General features: G+C 40.2%; 1 protein-coding gene across 3 annotated transcripts in view; it reads right to left on the minus strand.

Annotated features, from left to right (window-relative positions):
• TMEM245 (transmembrane protein 245) overlaps positions 1–17,151 on the minus strand; it is a 93,222-nt gene that overhangs the window by 63,283 nt on the left and 12,788 nt on the right. For all 3 annotated transcript variants that reach the window (XM_034664234.1, XM_034664233.1, XM_019796742.2), the window contains exons 4-5: positions 3,801–3,917; positions 1,272–1,490 (exon numbers count right to left, since the gene is read on the minus strand). In XM_034664234.1, coding sequence (XP_034520125.1) covers positions 1,272–1,490; positions 3,801–3,917 — 336 coding nt within the window. The remainder of the gene's footprint in view (positions 1–1,271; positions 1,491–3,800; positions 3,918–17,151) is intronic.

Raw genomic sequence — 17,151 nt, forward strand, 5'->3', positions numbered from 1 at the left:
GCCGGGATCACGCCCTGAGCCGAAGGCAGACGCTTAACCGCTGTGCCACCCAGGCGCCCCTAAGTCCTAACAAATTTTAAAGAGAAGGGGATGCCAACAGTACCTGACACATTTGGCAGCATAAAATAAATCATTTGGTAACACCAAAAATTTATGGAACAATCCAGAAAGAGCAATTTAAACTATTTCACTAAGCATTTCTACAAATTCCTTAACAGAAAGCATGGCTACGGTATGTACTCTGTGACTTGCTCAATTACAACTTGTTATCTTGTTCCAACTGCCAAACAGAAGCTCTGTTCGAGGATGCAAGAAGCAGATACAAACTCTGAGCTTCACATTCTATGCTCCCCAAGGACAGGCATTACACAGTGTCCTGGTCATAACAAATTTTTTAAAAAATATTTTTTTTAAAAAAGGTAACTATTTCATTAACTGTCCAAGTTAATGAGAATACTAAGTTTTAAAACTAAGGATCTAGAAAATAAATGGTCCAATGAGTTTAGATTTTTAAACCATGGTAGAGAATAGGCTACCAAAAAGGAAATTCTGTTTAAATCAATAGTGAAAAGCTTTAATAAAGGAGAAAGGACTCATCAAATTTAGGAGGTATCTGGATGGCAGGACCCCGAGCATCAACTGAGGACTTAATAAGTTTGAAAAGGAGGCACTTGGGTGGCTCACATCTGCCTTCGGCTTAGGTCATGATCTCAGGGTCCTGGGATTGAGCCCCACATCAGGGTTCCCTGCTCAGCGGGGAGTCTGCTTCTCCCTCTGCCTCTCCCCAGCTCATGTTCTCTCTCAAATAAATAAAATCTGTAAATAAATAAATATATAAATATAAATATAAATAAATATATATAAAAATAAATATTCTTCCAACCACGAAAGCATGAAATAAAAGACTCTTCCATGGGGCGCCTGGGTGGCACAGCGGTTGGGCGTCTGCCTTCGGCTCAGGGCGTGATCCCGGCGTTATGGGATCGAGCCCCACATCAGGCTCTTCCACTAAGACCCTGCTTCTTCCTCTCCCACTCCCCCTGCTTGTGTTCCCTCTCTCGGCTGGCTGTCTCTATCTCTGTCAAATAAGTAAATAAAATGTTTAAAAAAAAAAAAAAAAGACTCTTCCACAACTCACCTGAATTACTTACCTTTCCAGTCTTAGAAGACCACTTTAAATATACAATTGTTTTATCTTAAAAGAGAGTAATATTACCTCAAATATTACAATGCAAAAGTTAAAGAAGTCTTCAAACACAGAGCATAATTACCCGCAATAGGCACGGGCAGCAGCTGCACTATCCACAGGTTCAGCCAGAGCTGGACTCCGATAATGGCCCACACGAGGGACACAAAGTAGATGTCGCTGGTTTTCTTCTTCCTGACAAACGTTCCCATTTCAGGCCTTTTTCTGCCCAGAGTGGGTGAAGGGGAGGAAGGTGAAGGAGAGGAGGATAGCGCAGGAGGGGGCTCTCCTCTGTCCATGCTTTCTGAAAAGGGGGGAATCACCACTATATTAGTCCACATTAGTTAACAGTCCTACGGAGCAATTTGCTGGACTACTCTATTGTAAGCCTTCAAAATGGACTGTGAGAGTGTGATCGCACTGGGTTAACTGGATGTATGTTTGCATATGCGCCGGAAAATGTGTGGAGAATTACACTAATGACTGTAATTATATCTAGGGAAATTAAGTTTGTTGGGGGGTAGGGTGGGAATGGTGATTTACTTGTTACTTTATATATTTCACACTGTTCAAAGTTTTATGACATATATATAATGTATATATAAACAAAAAACTATGACAAAATAGGTGAGAATTATAATTAGCCCATGAAAACTCCTCAAATGTATAAAGCAACAAATATTAACATACAGAATTCCTAGATCTAAAAATGCGTCCTCTTTTAATGTAATTTTATTAGATGTATATGTACGTATTTCTGATAACAACATGGCTTTTTGGTGCCATTTCACCTAAAACGGAGCCAACTGCTCTTAAAGGAAGGAACCCAGGGCTTTGAAACAGGTCTTTCCCTTAGAATGAGAAATAAAACAATGACGATTTGCTGGGGGTGAGGAATTTTCAAATATAGGAGACCTTACCGAATGATTTCACATAAGATACTGTTTTCTAACAATCAAACTACCAAGTTACCCTTTACTACAGGGTTATATTATTTCTATTTCCTGCTTTTACCAAAACATACCATATACCTCAAAATCATGTTAGTCTTAAAGCAATATTATTCAGTATATGCCACGATGATGAAAAGGAGTAAGACCCTACAACCTACATTTTACCTCCCATAAAAAAAGCTAATGACAAAAGTATATTATGTTTCATATAAAGTCTCGAAAATAAAGGAAAGAAACAATAACCCCCATCACCCCAGCTCCCTATTTGTCCCATAGTTTTTACATAGTTTTATGTAGTTATATCGTGTTCCACTTACCCTGTCGCACTTTCTTCCTTCAGCTGAATGTCACCTCCGGGAGAGCTAAGACCTTGTCTGTCTTGCTCTCCCTCCACTGAATAGCACATAGAATAGTACCTGACATATAGGGGGTGCTCACTAAATACTGTTCAAAGACAGCCTTCCCTCTCATTTCATAATGTTCATAAGCAACTACACAGCAGCCCTCTGAGTGCTACATTATAATGTCCTTAGAGGATCTTCTAATGTCACATGTTTATCTGTGCGTAAATTGTTACTACTGATACACTAGCACCACGGTAAGTCAGCCCACCTCACCAGAACTAACATTTTACCCTGAGGTCTGGGGCTAAAGACCAAACTAGTTATATGTTTGACTTTGCTCTTCGAGAATCTTTTTAATTTGGAAACTTCATGTTGGTGGGTGTGGCAGATACTTAGAAGAATAATAAGTCCATAACCAAATCATCATCCCCTCTTTATTTTGAAAACATGATTCAATGTGCAATAAAGATGTGTTTTCCTACCACCCCAAAGGACTTTTCCTTAGGTGATCCCTCCTTTCAAGACTTTTGTAAAGTCAGTTCTTCAGGAAGAGCTCACCAAAAATATTCCTTAACTGCAAATCCCCTGGCACTAAAAGACCGCTTGACAGAGAGATGGCCCTTTCTATTCCTGAATCCTATGTGAGTACAGTGTGACTTCAAAGCTGATATAAATCTACCAGCTAGATCTCTTAGGACCATGGTATCCAGAACAACCAAACAGGTCCGTTTTAGGGGAAACGGTTAATATATTAACAGCATGAGGCATGCAAAGCAAATTTTGAGAAGAAAAGCAAGAAATGCCAAAGAAATGGATGACCGTAAGACAGAAAAGAAAAACGGAAAAAAAAAAAAAAGGGGTCAACAACAAAAGCAATGTGAAGAGTTAGAGCAAAACAGAACAGTGGAGAAGAATTGACAGCTATATAAGTGGAAAATAAGGAAAGGATTAAGTGGGGAAAAAATATGGAAGAAGGTACATAGGGCACCAAGAAAAAGAAAAGAAAATGAAAGTGAGAAGGAATAACAAAAGAAAAATAAGAAAAGCATTTTATCTAAAAAAAAAAAAAAAAAAAGGAAAAGATGAAGATTCAAGATAAGAAACATAAAAAGGTAAATAATTAAAAGCATGAAAAATGTGATTATGTGAGAACAAGGATGAGAGAAGGAAAAAGTGTAAAAATCAGAGGAAATCAAAGGAAAATGAATAACCAGTAAATTGCATTCTGTGATGCTGATGTCCTTAAGTTTATTCTTTATAAAGCGTATTTCATTTTCCAGAATGATTTTGAAAACATTCCTTCGTAAGGTCAGTCACCTGCAGGTTGGGCGGAGGGTGGGTCCTCGGGGCTCGATTCATACCCTGTGATAGAGACGGCCAAGGTTGCTAGAGTAGAAGCGGCCATGGAAATAACCTGCCCTGGTAACTCTGCTCCTGTAAAACAAGCATGTGTTTAAAACTTTGTTAAGCAAAGTGGGAAACAACTGCTGCAAACTGAAACATAGTCCTCAGATTTTAAAAGCAATAAAACAAAATGGTTATTAACTGATCCACTGGACCAGGGGTTCTTTACCAAGGGAGACTGCTTAAGAATCAAAAGGGGCGCCTGGGTGGCTCAGTCGTTAAGCGTCTGCCTTAGGCTCAGGGTGTGATCCCAGAGTCCTGGGATCGAGCCCCACATTGGGCTCCTCCGCTGGGAGCCTGCTTCTTCCTCCCACTCCCCCTGCCTGTGTTCCCTCTCTCGCTGGCTGTCTCTCTCTCCGTCAAATAAATAAATAAAATCTTTAAAAAAAAAAAAAAAGAATCAAAAGAAAAGTCTGCTAAAAATTTGGTTCCTGGACTCTGCATGTCAGTCTCCCTTAGGAACCTCACACTGGTGCATGCAGCTGAGAGTGGTTATCTAAACGTGGAGTCACACTTTTTTACTTTTTAATTTCACAAGTTAATGTGAATGCACATCTCTGTTGAAAAACATTGCAACACCAAGTCTTTGAGTTTCCTGAATGCAGACCGTCTTACGCTCCTTTGTGTTACTAGCTCCCAGTACACTATGGAATGGCCAACACTTGGTGCTCTCAATAAGAACATTCCATGAGGGGCGCCTGGGTGGCACAGCGGTTAAGCGTCTGCCTTCAGCTCAGGGCGTGATCCTGGCGTTATGGGATCGAGCCCCACATCAGGCTCCTCTGCTATGAGCCTGCTTCTTCCTCTCCCACTCCCCCTGCTTGTGTTCCCTCTCTTGCTGGCTGTCTCTNTTTTAAAAAAAAAAAAAAAAAAAAAAAAAAAAAAAAAAAGAACATTCCATGAATGAACAGGCAAACATATGGGTACTAGGCAAAGCCATATAGCTCTATGAAGTACATAATTCAGTACAGGCAAAATCCACCACTCAGAGTCTAAAATATATTATTACTCTGTTTCATGTTATATGTTCCCATGTTAAGTTCCTAAAAGGTAGTGCACCAAGCTTAATCATCTGCACTGAACTCAAATAAAACATTTACTGGTCAATGAGGTCTGTCTATAACGGTCAGCCTTTAATCTGCATGGCAGACAACACGGACTAGCTCACACAATACCAGGTTCTAGCATGCTTTCCTCCTCCAAGAGACTGGAAAGCTACGAACTATATTTCTTAGACTCCCCTGTAGCAAAGGTCCCATGTGTAAGGCAGTTTCTACCAAGCAGGCACACGTGTGCAACACCTAGAAGACCAAAGTGGGACTCACTGTAATTTGGACACTCTCATGTCAAACAGTCATGGAAGCATATGGTTTTTCTGCAGAACTTACTTAGCAGAAGTTCTAAAAGTTCTGCTATCTGATGTCTAACTTTGTGGCAGCTGTGGCACTTCTGCTCAAATAGTCCTTTGGTGTCACTGAGCAATTTACCCAGTTGCGAGCTTAATTAATTGTCTGGTCTTCCCAAAAATTCTACATGTAAAAATTCTACATGCTGACCAATCTCTCCTTCTATTTAGACTAGCTGGTGTGGACTCTACTGTACACAACTAAGGGCACGAACACTCACCAAATCATATAACCACACTCATAGAGATGGGACCTCACTTTTGGTGGGTCAATATACAATGTAACAACATAGAATTCTGCCAAACCAATGAAAATAGCCTTGACCATTCAGAAAGCCAAAAATTTCAGCTCCAAAGGAATTCCACCCACTCAGCAAATCCAAGGCTGGCCATCTCCCAGAGACAAGTAGGCCAGGCCCTGAAATGGCTCACTGGTAGACTGAACCATCAGGATCAAGAGCAGGCATCTTACTCAACCATATCCTATTCTTCCTCTAATAAATGCTTAACAGAGGTTTATTTTTAGGCAATCCAAGAGAAAGTTAAACTCATGATCTGGGAAGAGAACAAGGGATCTGGATTGGGATCTCTTCTTCTGGCCTAAGTATGTAAGATGTTTCTTACACGCCAATGAGGGAACAAGGCTGAGAGGGAAAGACACTGTCTTTCATGTCTCACATGTTCTCATTACTCACTGTATTGAATGCTAGGGATAAAGACACAGACCCTGCCCCCATGGAGTCTAGTGGAAGAGACAGATACGAATTAAAGAACCACCTGGGAAAAAAAAATTCTTACTGTACTTAGGGAATAATTTGTTAATTCACCTTAAAAAAAAAAAGAAAGAAAAAGAAAAAGAGGGGCACCGGGCTGGCTCACTTAATAAAGCATGTGTGCTACTCTTGATCTCGGGGTTGTGGGTTTGAGCCCCACACTGGGTATACAGATTACTTTTAAAAAAAAGAAAAAAAAAGAACCACACAAACGTGAATGCATACAAACACAGTGACTGCTAGAAAGGAAACATACTAGCTATATTATGAACTCTAACTGAAAAAATCTGACTTAGTCTGGAGAATCAGGAATAGCTTCTCTTTAAGAAATGAAAATGAAGCTGAGAATCAGACAACAAAAAGAAATAAAAGGCATCCCAATTGGCAAAGAAGAAGTCAAACTCTCACTCTTCACAGATGACGTGATTCTCTATATAGAAAACCCAAAAGACTCCACCAAAAAATTGCTAGAACTGATACAGGAATTCAGCAAAGTTACAGGATATAAAATCAATGCACAGAAGTTAGTCACATTTTTATGCACTAACAATGAGGCAGAAGAAACAAAATTAAAGGAATTGATTCCATTTACAATTGCACCAAAAACCATAAGATACCTAGGAATACACCTAACCAAACAGGTAAAGGATCCGTACTCCGTATACAACACTTATGAAGAAATTGAGGAAGACACAAAGAAACGGAAAAACGTTCTACGCCCATGGATTGGAAGAACAAATAGTTAAAATATCTATGCTACCCAGAGCAATCTACACATTTAATGCAATGCCTATCAAAATACCATCAACTTTTTTTCACAGAGTTGGAACAAACAACCCTAAAATTTGTATGGAACCAGAAAAGACCCAAATAGCCAAAGGAATGTTGAAAAAGAAAACCAAAGCCGGAGGTATCACAATTCCAGATTTCAAGCTATATTACAAAGCTGTAATATTCAAGACAGTATGGTACTGGCATAAAAACAGACACATAGATCAATGGAACAGAATAGAGAACCCAAAAATGGACCCTCAACTCTATGGTCAACTGATCTTCAACAAAGCAGGAAAGAATATCCAATGGAAAAAAGTCTCTTCAACAAATGGTGTTGGGAAAATTGGACAGCCACATCAAAGGCAAGGGAAACAAAAACAAAAATGAACTACTACACAAAAATAGACTCAAAATGGATGAAAGACCTAAATGTGAGACAGGAATCCATCAAAATCCTAGAGGAGAACATGGGCGGCAACCTCTTTGACCTCGGCCGCAGCAACTTCTTGCTAGACACATATTCAAAGGCAAGGGAAACAAAAACAAAAATGAACTACTGGGACTTCAACAAGACAAAAAGTTTTTGCACAGCAAAGGAAATAGTTGACAAAACTAAAAGGCAACCTATGGAATGGGAGAAGATAGTTGCAAATGTCTTATCAGATAAAGGGCTAGTATCCAAGATCTATAAAGAACTTATCGAATTCAACACTCCAAAAATAAATAAACCAGTTAAGAAATGGGCAGAAGACATGAGCAGATATTTCTCCAAGGAAGACATACAAATGGCTAATAGTCTTATCAGATAAAGGGCTAGTATCCAAGATCTATAAAGAAACAAATCAAAACCACAATGAGATACCACCTCACACCAGTCAGAATGGCTAAAATTAACAAGTCAGGAAACAACAGATGTTGGGAGGATGTGGAGAAAGGGGAACCCTCTTATACTGTTAGTGGGAATGCAAACTGGTGCAGCCACTCTGGAAGACAGTATGGAGGTTCCTCATAAAGTTAAAAATAGAGCTACTCTATGACCTAGCAATTGCACTATTAGGTATTTATCCAAAGAATACAAACATAGTGATTCGAAGGGGCACAGGCACCCTTATGTTTATAGCAGCAATGTCTACAATAGCCAAAATATGGTAAGAGCCCAGATGTTCATCGACAGATGAATGGATAAAGAAGAGGCGGTATACACACACACACACACACGAAGATTACTCAGCCATCAAAAAGAATGAAATCTTACCACTTGCAATGATGTGGATAGAACTACAGGGTATTATCCTAGCAAAATAAGTCAGTCGGAGAAAGACAAATATGATTTCACTCATACGTGGAATTTAAATTCTTAAGAAACAAAACAGATGAACATAGGGAAAGGGAAGGAAAAATAAGACAAAAACAGCGAGAGAGAGAGACAAACCATAAGAGATTCTTAACTACAGGAAACACTGAGTGTTGCTAGAGCGGAGGTGGGTGGGGGGAGGGAGTAACTGGGTGAATGGCATTAAGGAGAACACTTGATGGAATGAGCATTGGGTGTTATATGCAACTGACGTATCACTAAATTCTACCACTGAAACTAATAATACAGTATATGTTAATTAGATTGAATTTAAATTAAAATAAAATGCAAAAAAAGAAAAGAAAATGAAGCTGATATACAAAGGATAAGAAGGAATTAAAAGAATGTAAAGAATAATATTTTGGGCAGAAGGAGGTGAGTAGGAAGGGTGTAAGTGAAGACACTAGCATGTTAAAGATAGTGGAAGAAGGCCAGTGTGTCTGGAACACAGCTAGCAGGAAACTGGTATCAAATAAACCAGGCTGGACATGGTGAGCAAGATGATGCAAGTCACAGAAGACCACAGTAAGTACTTTAGGCTTTATTCTAAAAGGAGTAGGAAAGTAGTGAAGAATTTTAAACAGGATAATAATATTTCTACTGAAATGTTATTGAGATAATTGTAGCTTTACATGCAATTGTAGGAAATAACACAGAGAGATCCTGTCTACCCTTTACACAGTTCCCCCCAGTGGTAACATCGTGCAGCACTGAGGTACAATATTGTGACAAGAATTATCAGCATGGACACAAGATATAGGACAGGCTCATCATTGCAAGGATCTCTCGTGTTGCCCCTTCAGGAGTACACCCAGCCCACTGGTTTGTAAATAAATGAAGTTTTGAAATACAAAAAGATCCATTCTTGCTGTTTGGTCAAGAGCATATCGGAGGGGACGAAGAATGGATACAGGGAAAGAAGTTACAGCAATACTACAGGCAAGACATGATGATAACATGGTCTGCAGCAGCTAGCAGGGAAGATGTCAGAAAGGTAGCCAGATTTAAGATTCAGGGAGTAGGGATGTCTGGGTGGCTCAGATGGTTAAGTATCTGCCTTTGGCTCAGGTCATGATCCCAAGGTCCTGGGATCAAGTCCCACATCAGGCTCCCTGCTCAGTGGGCAGCCTGCTTCTCCCTCTGTCTGCCGCTCCTGCTGCTTGTGCGTGCTCTCTTGCGTGCTCTCTCTCTCTGGCAAATAAATAAATAAAATCTTAAAAAAGAAAAAAAAGAGGCAGGGAGTAGTCAAAATGGACCAGACTTGATGATGAACCCATAAAGGAAATAAAAGAGACGAAGGGTCAAAGGTAAGCCCCAAGTTTCCAGATTATGGTCATACAGATAACCACAAGGGAAGACCATGTTGACAACCATGCAGGGGAAGAGGAGGAAGATCTGAACATATTAATGTGCTTTTTTAGACTTCCAGACAGAATTTGCAAAAACAAACTGATTACACCGGAGACAAGACAGGACTTAGATTTCTGTGAACCCAAGAGAGGTTTCTTAGGCTCCACTAGAGAGCAGAGGATGGGAATGCCTGATGACTAATGGCCTGGGACAGCAGAGCAAAAAGAGAAAAAGACTTCCAATCAGAATTCAAACAAAGTGTTCTCCCTTACATAAGATTAAAGACTAGTCACAGGTCCTAAATTACTAAACCCACCTCTTCACAAGTAATTTAATCAAGTAGTGACTCATCTTTGAGAGATTCTGAAAAATAAGTCCCTTGTATTAAGTCGCTCCCCAGTAACCATTTTATAGCTCCTTCAACATGGACTTTGAGTTTGGCTGCAGTCTGACTTCTGTTTCTCCACTCTCATTAAGTCCTCATTCACCAAACAGGTGACCAGGCTACATGCTGAGCTCAGAAACTGACCCAGGTCCCTAGTTCAGTCTCATATTTAGACTATCAGTTACGATTCAGTAAGTGAGGAGCGAATGTGAAAACAAGTGTAGCATATTTGAGGAGCACAGAAGACAGAAACCTAATCTATGCAGGGAAGGGCCTCCAAAGGTGCTACGTGACAAGAATGGCAAAAGATGCCACCCTTTAAATCCATTTAAATGTTATCCAGATAAAAAAAGACACAGTAAGTCTATCTTGGAGGGGATGGGAGAGGCTGGTGTCTCAGAAGGCAGAGGGAGTAAAGGTTTCCCGAAAGACAAAAAAAAGCAGGTGTAAAGACACAAAGGCAAGGAAAAGCAGTGTCCTGCTCAAAAAACTCTAAGAAGTCCAATAAGGCCAGGACATATGGTACAATGAAAAGAGTGGAGAGACACAAGGATGCAGAGGGAGAATGGAACGTCTCACATGTATTATGCACCAGGCAGTACAATCACTGTAAGCCAGTGCCGGGAGCACGGGTGAGGAAAAAAGACAGCCCATGTTCAAATCCCAGGTCTATTCCTTACTAGCTAGATGACCATGGGCAAGTTACTTAAAATCCTCCATGTATGAAATGGGATTTATATAAATTCCTATTTCATGTGACAATTAAGTGAAACAATACATATGAAATAATCAGAACAATGCCTGGTATGAGTGGCTTGCTCAATAAATGTTAGCTATCTCAAAACCATCGGCTTTGATAGTATAAACTAGGAGCATAAACCACTAGCACTCCTATAGTATTTGTCTGTGCCTCTCATCCCTTTTCTACTTCATCTTATAGCCATTTTCCTAGATCTTACGCCCTTAGTGCACATTTTTATATCTCCCCACAGAGTTATGTGAAATATCTTGCATCCAGTAGGCACTGACAGACTTACAGAAAAGTTAAGACCAATAAATTAAACCTTTACAACTATAGCTTAAAGACTCTCCAACTTGCTGATGTCACTAAAATAAAGCAGTAAATATTCAATGAACCATCGCTAAGTCAATGAAAACTATGCAATATCATCCTCGTTGATAAACAATTTAGCAAATTTTTAGAGCGCCTGAAACTTCACAAAGGAATGAAAAGAGTAGCACACAGGGAAAATCCAGAATATCTGAAAACTATGGATGTAGGACTTGACAATTGCTCTTACTCATCAAACAGGCATTTTAACAATTTCTGCCTTAGTGATATACTCCCGCACTTCAAAAACCCCAAGGGTTCTGGCAGAAATGATGAACTAAAAACACAAGAACGCCAGGACAAAGAATCTAGGCAAAGTCACGGTTCTGGAAAAAAGCCCCAGCTAAAAATAAACACACAGACAAGGGCACAAAATCTTGGGACCTAAGAACTATAAACAAAAAAAGGAAAGAGCTTCCAAGGTTTCAAGTATCAATCTACCCAGAGACAGGGCCAGCATCAAGTGGAGGCCCAAATAACAGGGATCTACACAAGGCCAAACAAGCAGGCCACTAACATTAGCAGCCTAGCACCAGGGGTCAGAAACTCATGGTCTGGCACCTGAGACACCGGTAACATGATCGGACAGAATCTGTTAATATGGCTAGCTCAACAACAGGCAGAACAACGTTTCTAATACCCAGGGGATGATATATTTCAAGAACAGTCTAAATAAGGAGATACTCGATCTACTTAGTGCTCAGTCATGGTGATAGTGGCAGATGCCAGAAATACATCCAAGGATGCTTACTGGAAGGGGGCTCTACCACATACCAAGTAAATCTCCCCAGCATGCAAAGTTCCCTTTGAAGAAGACTTCTGTTTCCATCACTAATGTGGAAAATATGCCTCCCTCTCACTGGCTTCTAGGATCACTTCATTACACTACTGGTCAGTAGCAAGGGTTTGGATATGGACCAGCAGGAGTTTCTCTAGGCCTATTTAACTCACTGTGTCAGACTGGGCAGTAACAGATGAGCAGTAAGAAATTTAGTTTGTTCCTTTTCTTTTTCCAGTTTGGTCTCAACTGGACCAAACATGTTCACTCATATTACATATTATCCCAAAATGATTAAGGCAACTACTAAGCCTTCCCTGCCAAGGTATTTCTGATCATTTATAAACAATCACCAATATTTAGAGGAACAGACCCAGCTGCACTTGCCCATACTTGTCAGACTGGGTGTCCAGGGTATTAAAGACACATCTGGTGCTTGTTTGCCTAGCTTTTGAAAAAGCACTTCTAAGTGTAAATTCACTCAGAGTAAATGGCTTTCTGAGTCTACGTTTCTTCATCTGTAAAGTAAGTACCAACCCCACTAGATTATTAAAAAAATTAAATAAGATAGCATGTTTAAAGAGCCCAGCAGGGCCTCACTCATGTTGCTATTATTAACGATAATGCCAGTGTCCTTTTCTCACAAGCCAAGGACACACCCTGAAGTTGGATTCCAGGTTTTTATCAAGTGAGACATGATCCAGGAGGCAGAGAAGCTAGTTCCTGAACTTGCGGTAGGCCAACAGGGCCCACAGGTAAGACTGAGGAGCTCACAACCACAACTGATGCAACCCTTTTCAAGATGACTGATGCTTGTTCAAAGAACACTAGGCTTTGAGTCAAGGACCGTAAGTTTTAAATCTTAGCTCTACCAGTCGCCCGTGTGGGCAAGTCACTTAAACTCTGAAATTAAATGCCTTCATTGGCAAAATGGACATATCTACTTTACAAGGGTTTTTGTTTTGTTTTGTTTTTTGGGGGGGGTTTATTTATGGATTTAAAAAGACAGTACATTTTAAAACACAAGTAGAAAGTAGACACTTAACATTTTCTCCCTCCATTATCTTGGAGTTCCAGAAAATGCCAAGTAAGAGTTCCCAAGGTCTGAGAGAAAACCACTGAGTAAGGCCCCCCGGTTCAGAAGGAACCACTGAAACCACCTCCATGATGATCCACAAGAAGATGTTCCCAGATCAGGAACTAAACAAACTTCATGCTTTGGTCCGAAGGATTAATTCTGCGAATCCAGTGAACCATACACCATAAAAGCTCCTACAACAGCAAGATTCAAAGCTCAGAAGACACAGAGAAAGATGCCCACACCGGTGACTATTAGACATGTCCTCCAATGGGACAGTGGAAACGATAAGGAAATAATAAATGCACACATTACCACGGCAAACGGCAGTGCATCAAAGCCCTCCTGTACCTAACTATATTACAGTGACATCTACAGGACAGAACTGACCATAATAAAAGGGAAAGGCTGTCCCAATATGGACTAGATGGGTTGGATTCTGATGCCTGAAAGACACAAGGTTCTAGGGGCAAGAAGGCTCAGAAATTTAGGGGAAAAAAATGTTTAAAAGGCCTATTTTATGAGGAAGACTACCTAGACTAGAAACCTATGAAAGGACACTAGACCAAGAATAATCTATTCTGGGGGCACCTGGGTGGCTCAGTTGTTAAGTGTCTGCCTTCGGCTCAGGGCGTGATCCCAGCGTTATGGGATCGAGCCCCACATCAGGCTCCTCCGCTATGAGCCTGCTTCTTTCTCTCTCACTCCCCCTGCTTGTGTTCCCTCTCTCGCTGGCTGTCTCTCCCTCTGTCAAATAAATAAAATCTTAAAAAAAAAAAAAAAAAGAATAATCTATTCTGGGGATGCCAGTTGAACGCTGACTCTTGGTTTCGACTCAGGTGATGATCTCATGGTTTTGGGATCTAGCCCCAGGTCGGGCTCCGAGCTTGAGATTCTCCCTTTCCCTCTCCCTCTGCCCCTCCCTACACTCTCTCTGTCTCCCTCCCTCTCTACAAAATAATTAAATAAATCATTTAAAAAATAATCTATTCTGAAATAGACTGGAATGAGGGTAAACAAAACAAAAAAACTCCAACATTTCCAAATCTGTTCTCAACATGTACTCTGTGTCCCTGTGATTTCCTTCCCCGTAATAGTCTAAAATACAAATACTAGAAATCTGGCTGGCATGCCAGCACATCACTATGCTGGGTTTATGGCTGATAATAATAATTGAACATGAAAAATAATAATGATAATAATCAAACATGGCCTTCTTTCTCCCACAGTTCAAAACTTGGTCTTAGAATCCCGACTGCACAGCTCCCTAAGCTGCCATCACCAGCTGACGAGAATTTTTTTTAAGACTTACTTGGGAGAGAGAGAGAGAGAACGAGCAAGGCGGGGAGGGGCAAAGGGAGAGGGTGAGAGAAACTTTATCAGACTCTGCGCTCAGCAGAGCCAACACAGGACTCAATCTCACACCCCTGAGATCATGACCTGAGCCAAAACCAAGAGTCAGAGGCTTAAACAACTGTGCCATCCAGGCGCCCCAGAGCTAACTAGAATTTACACCCAAGAGAAAATCCATCTGAAATCCCTTTTGACCTACATTATTCATATACTTGCAGCCACATACTTACTTAGCCATGGACAAAAGCAGTCAAGACGAGAACACTGTCCTTAAGAAATTAAAAATAGAACTACCATAAGATCCAGCAATTTCACCTCAGTGTATTTATTTATTTATTTTTAATTTTTTTTATTATATTATATTAGCCACCATACAGTACATCCCTGGTTTTTGATGTAAAGTTCGATGATTCATTAGTTGCATATAACTCCCAGTGCACCATGCAATACGTGCCCCCCACCACCCATCACCAGCCTATCCCATTCCCCCACCCCCCTCCCCTCTGAAGCCCTCAGTTTGTTTCTCAGAGTCCATAATCTCTCATGCTTCATTCCCCCTTCCACCTCACTGTATTTAAACAAAGAAAACAAAATGCCCTCATGTACATCACAGCATTACTTACAATCACCAAGATATGGAAACAATCTAAGTGTCCATCAATAAAAATAAAGTGGTATGTGTACACAATTCAGCCAAAAAGAAGAAGAAGGAGAAGTAGGAGAAGGGAGGGGAGAGCAGGAAGAAGAACAAAAAGAAATCTTGCCATTTGCAACAGTATGGATGGACCTTCAGGGCACTACACTAAGTGAAATAACTCAGAAAAAAATACCATACAATCTCACTTGTATGTGGAAACTCAAACACACACACACACCGGCACACCAAGTTCACAGATATGGAGAATAGATTGGTGGTTGCCAGAGCTGGGGGCAGGAGATAGAAAAAAATGGGTGAAGGGAGTCAAACTTCATTACTTCATTATGAAGTCAGTCACAGAGATGTCACATACAGCACGGTGCCTAGAGCTAATAATACTGTACTGCCTATTTAAGACTTGCCGAGAGAAGAGATCTTAAAAGTCACAAAAAAAACCACTTTTATGTAACTACACAAGGTGACAGATGTTAACCAGCTTCTTATAATCACTTCACAATGTACTGTTCAAACATCAAATCATTGCTGTACACCTCAAACTGATATAACACTATATGTCAGATATATCTCGGGGAAAAAAGAAAGAAAAGAAAGGACTTTCCAGATAAATGAAGAAAAAAAACCATCCTGGGGTGAAGGGTGAGGGATAAGCCGAGTTATCTGAATCCTCACTATTAGCAGAAAAGGGAGGGGGATAGAACTACCAAGAGGAACAAGTGGTGACCACTAAGCTTCCACAGTACTGTCAAAACAGGAAGTTCCCTTCGACTGGTCTGATACAGAACCACAGAGCCTCACAGATTGTGACCAAGACGGGGTGAGCAAAGGGAACCTGGAAAGAGAGAAAAATAAAATCTTTCCTATTCTCCACTACCAGAGCAATAAGTAAGGTTTCTAAACAAAGTAAGACACAAAGAGCAAGTTAATTTAAAAATAAAAACTATGAATTAGCTGTACAAAACACCAGGGTGCCACGAATAGCCTCTGCGATTAGCATAAAATGAAGAGGCTAAGAATAATGTTGTAGGAGTATACTGGACACAGAAAGATGGTCATGACATAAAGTTTAAAATGTCGATTACAGAAGAGAACATTCACCATGAGACAATTTTCTTGTGTTTTAAAGTCTGAAGGCATACAAGTCTAAAGGCGTTAGTTAACGTTCAGATGGACAGTGGGATTATGAATGATTTTTATTTTCTTTCGTTTGTTTCTCCAACTTGACAACAAAATTTTGGAGAAATTAATTTTTTTTGAAAAATCTGCTGCAATTAGTAATTTGCTTTTACTTTATGTATAACCATCAGAAAGAAGGAATAAATGTCAGTGGCTATAGAAACTGTGAGGCTCAGGTCCGCCTCTCCAGTCACAGTTGTTTCCACAGGGATGGAAAAGGAGAAGTCCAGTCTGATGATCTGAGGACCATTAGTATCTGGCCACCCCACGCCCCACCTTACCATTCATTAGAAACCTGTTTCTTTAACAAACTGTTTCTGGATATAAATCACTTGCAACCAGCGTATTTCAAAAATACTCTTTAAGAGAAAATGGTATATTCTGCATGGTACTGAAAGTTCCAGTCAGAGAATCCAGGCAAAAGAAAAAAAAAAAAAATGCATCTGAATTACAGGGGAGTAAAACTATCTCTTTTCACAGATGACATGATCTTATATGTGTACAATCGTTCAGAAGCCACAAAAAACTATGAAAACTTATAAATAAATTCAGCAAAGTTGCAGGATCCAAGATCAACCTTGGATTTGGCAATGGTTTTTTAGATAGGACACCAAAAGCACAAGCACAAAAAAACTGGAAAACTCGCAAGAGGTGGAAATTAACAATACAATTCTGGTTAACCAACGTGTCAAAGAAGAACTCAAAAAGGAAATCAAAGGGTATCTCGACCCAAAGAAAATGGAAACACAACAAATGAAATTTATGGGGTGGAAAAGCAATTCCAAGAGGACAGTTTAGAGTGATTAAGTGCCTATATTAAGAAAAAAGATCTTGAAGTGCCTGGGTGGCTCAGTTGGTTAAGTGTCTGCCTTCATCTCATGGTCTCAGGTTTCCTGGGATCCGGCACTCAGCAGGGAGCCTGCTTCTTTCTCTCCCACTCCCCCTGCTTGTGTTCCCTCTCTCGCTGGCTCTCTCTCTCAAAAAAAAAAAAAAAAAAAAAAAAAAAAAAAAAAAGGAAGGAAGGAAGGGAGGGAAGGAGGGAGGCAGGAAGGATCTCAAATAAATAATCTAA

This window comes from Ailuropoda melanoleuca, chromosome 7, assembly GCF_002007445.2.
Source record: "Ailuropoda melanoleuca isolate Jingjing chromosome 7, ASM200744v2, whole genome shotgun sequence".
NCBI lineage: Eukaryota > Metazoa > Chordata > Mammalia > Carnivora > Ursidae > Ailuropoda > Ailuropoda melanoleuca.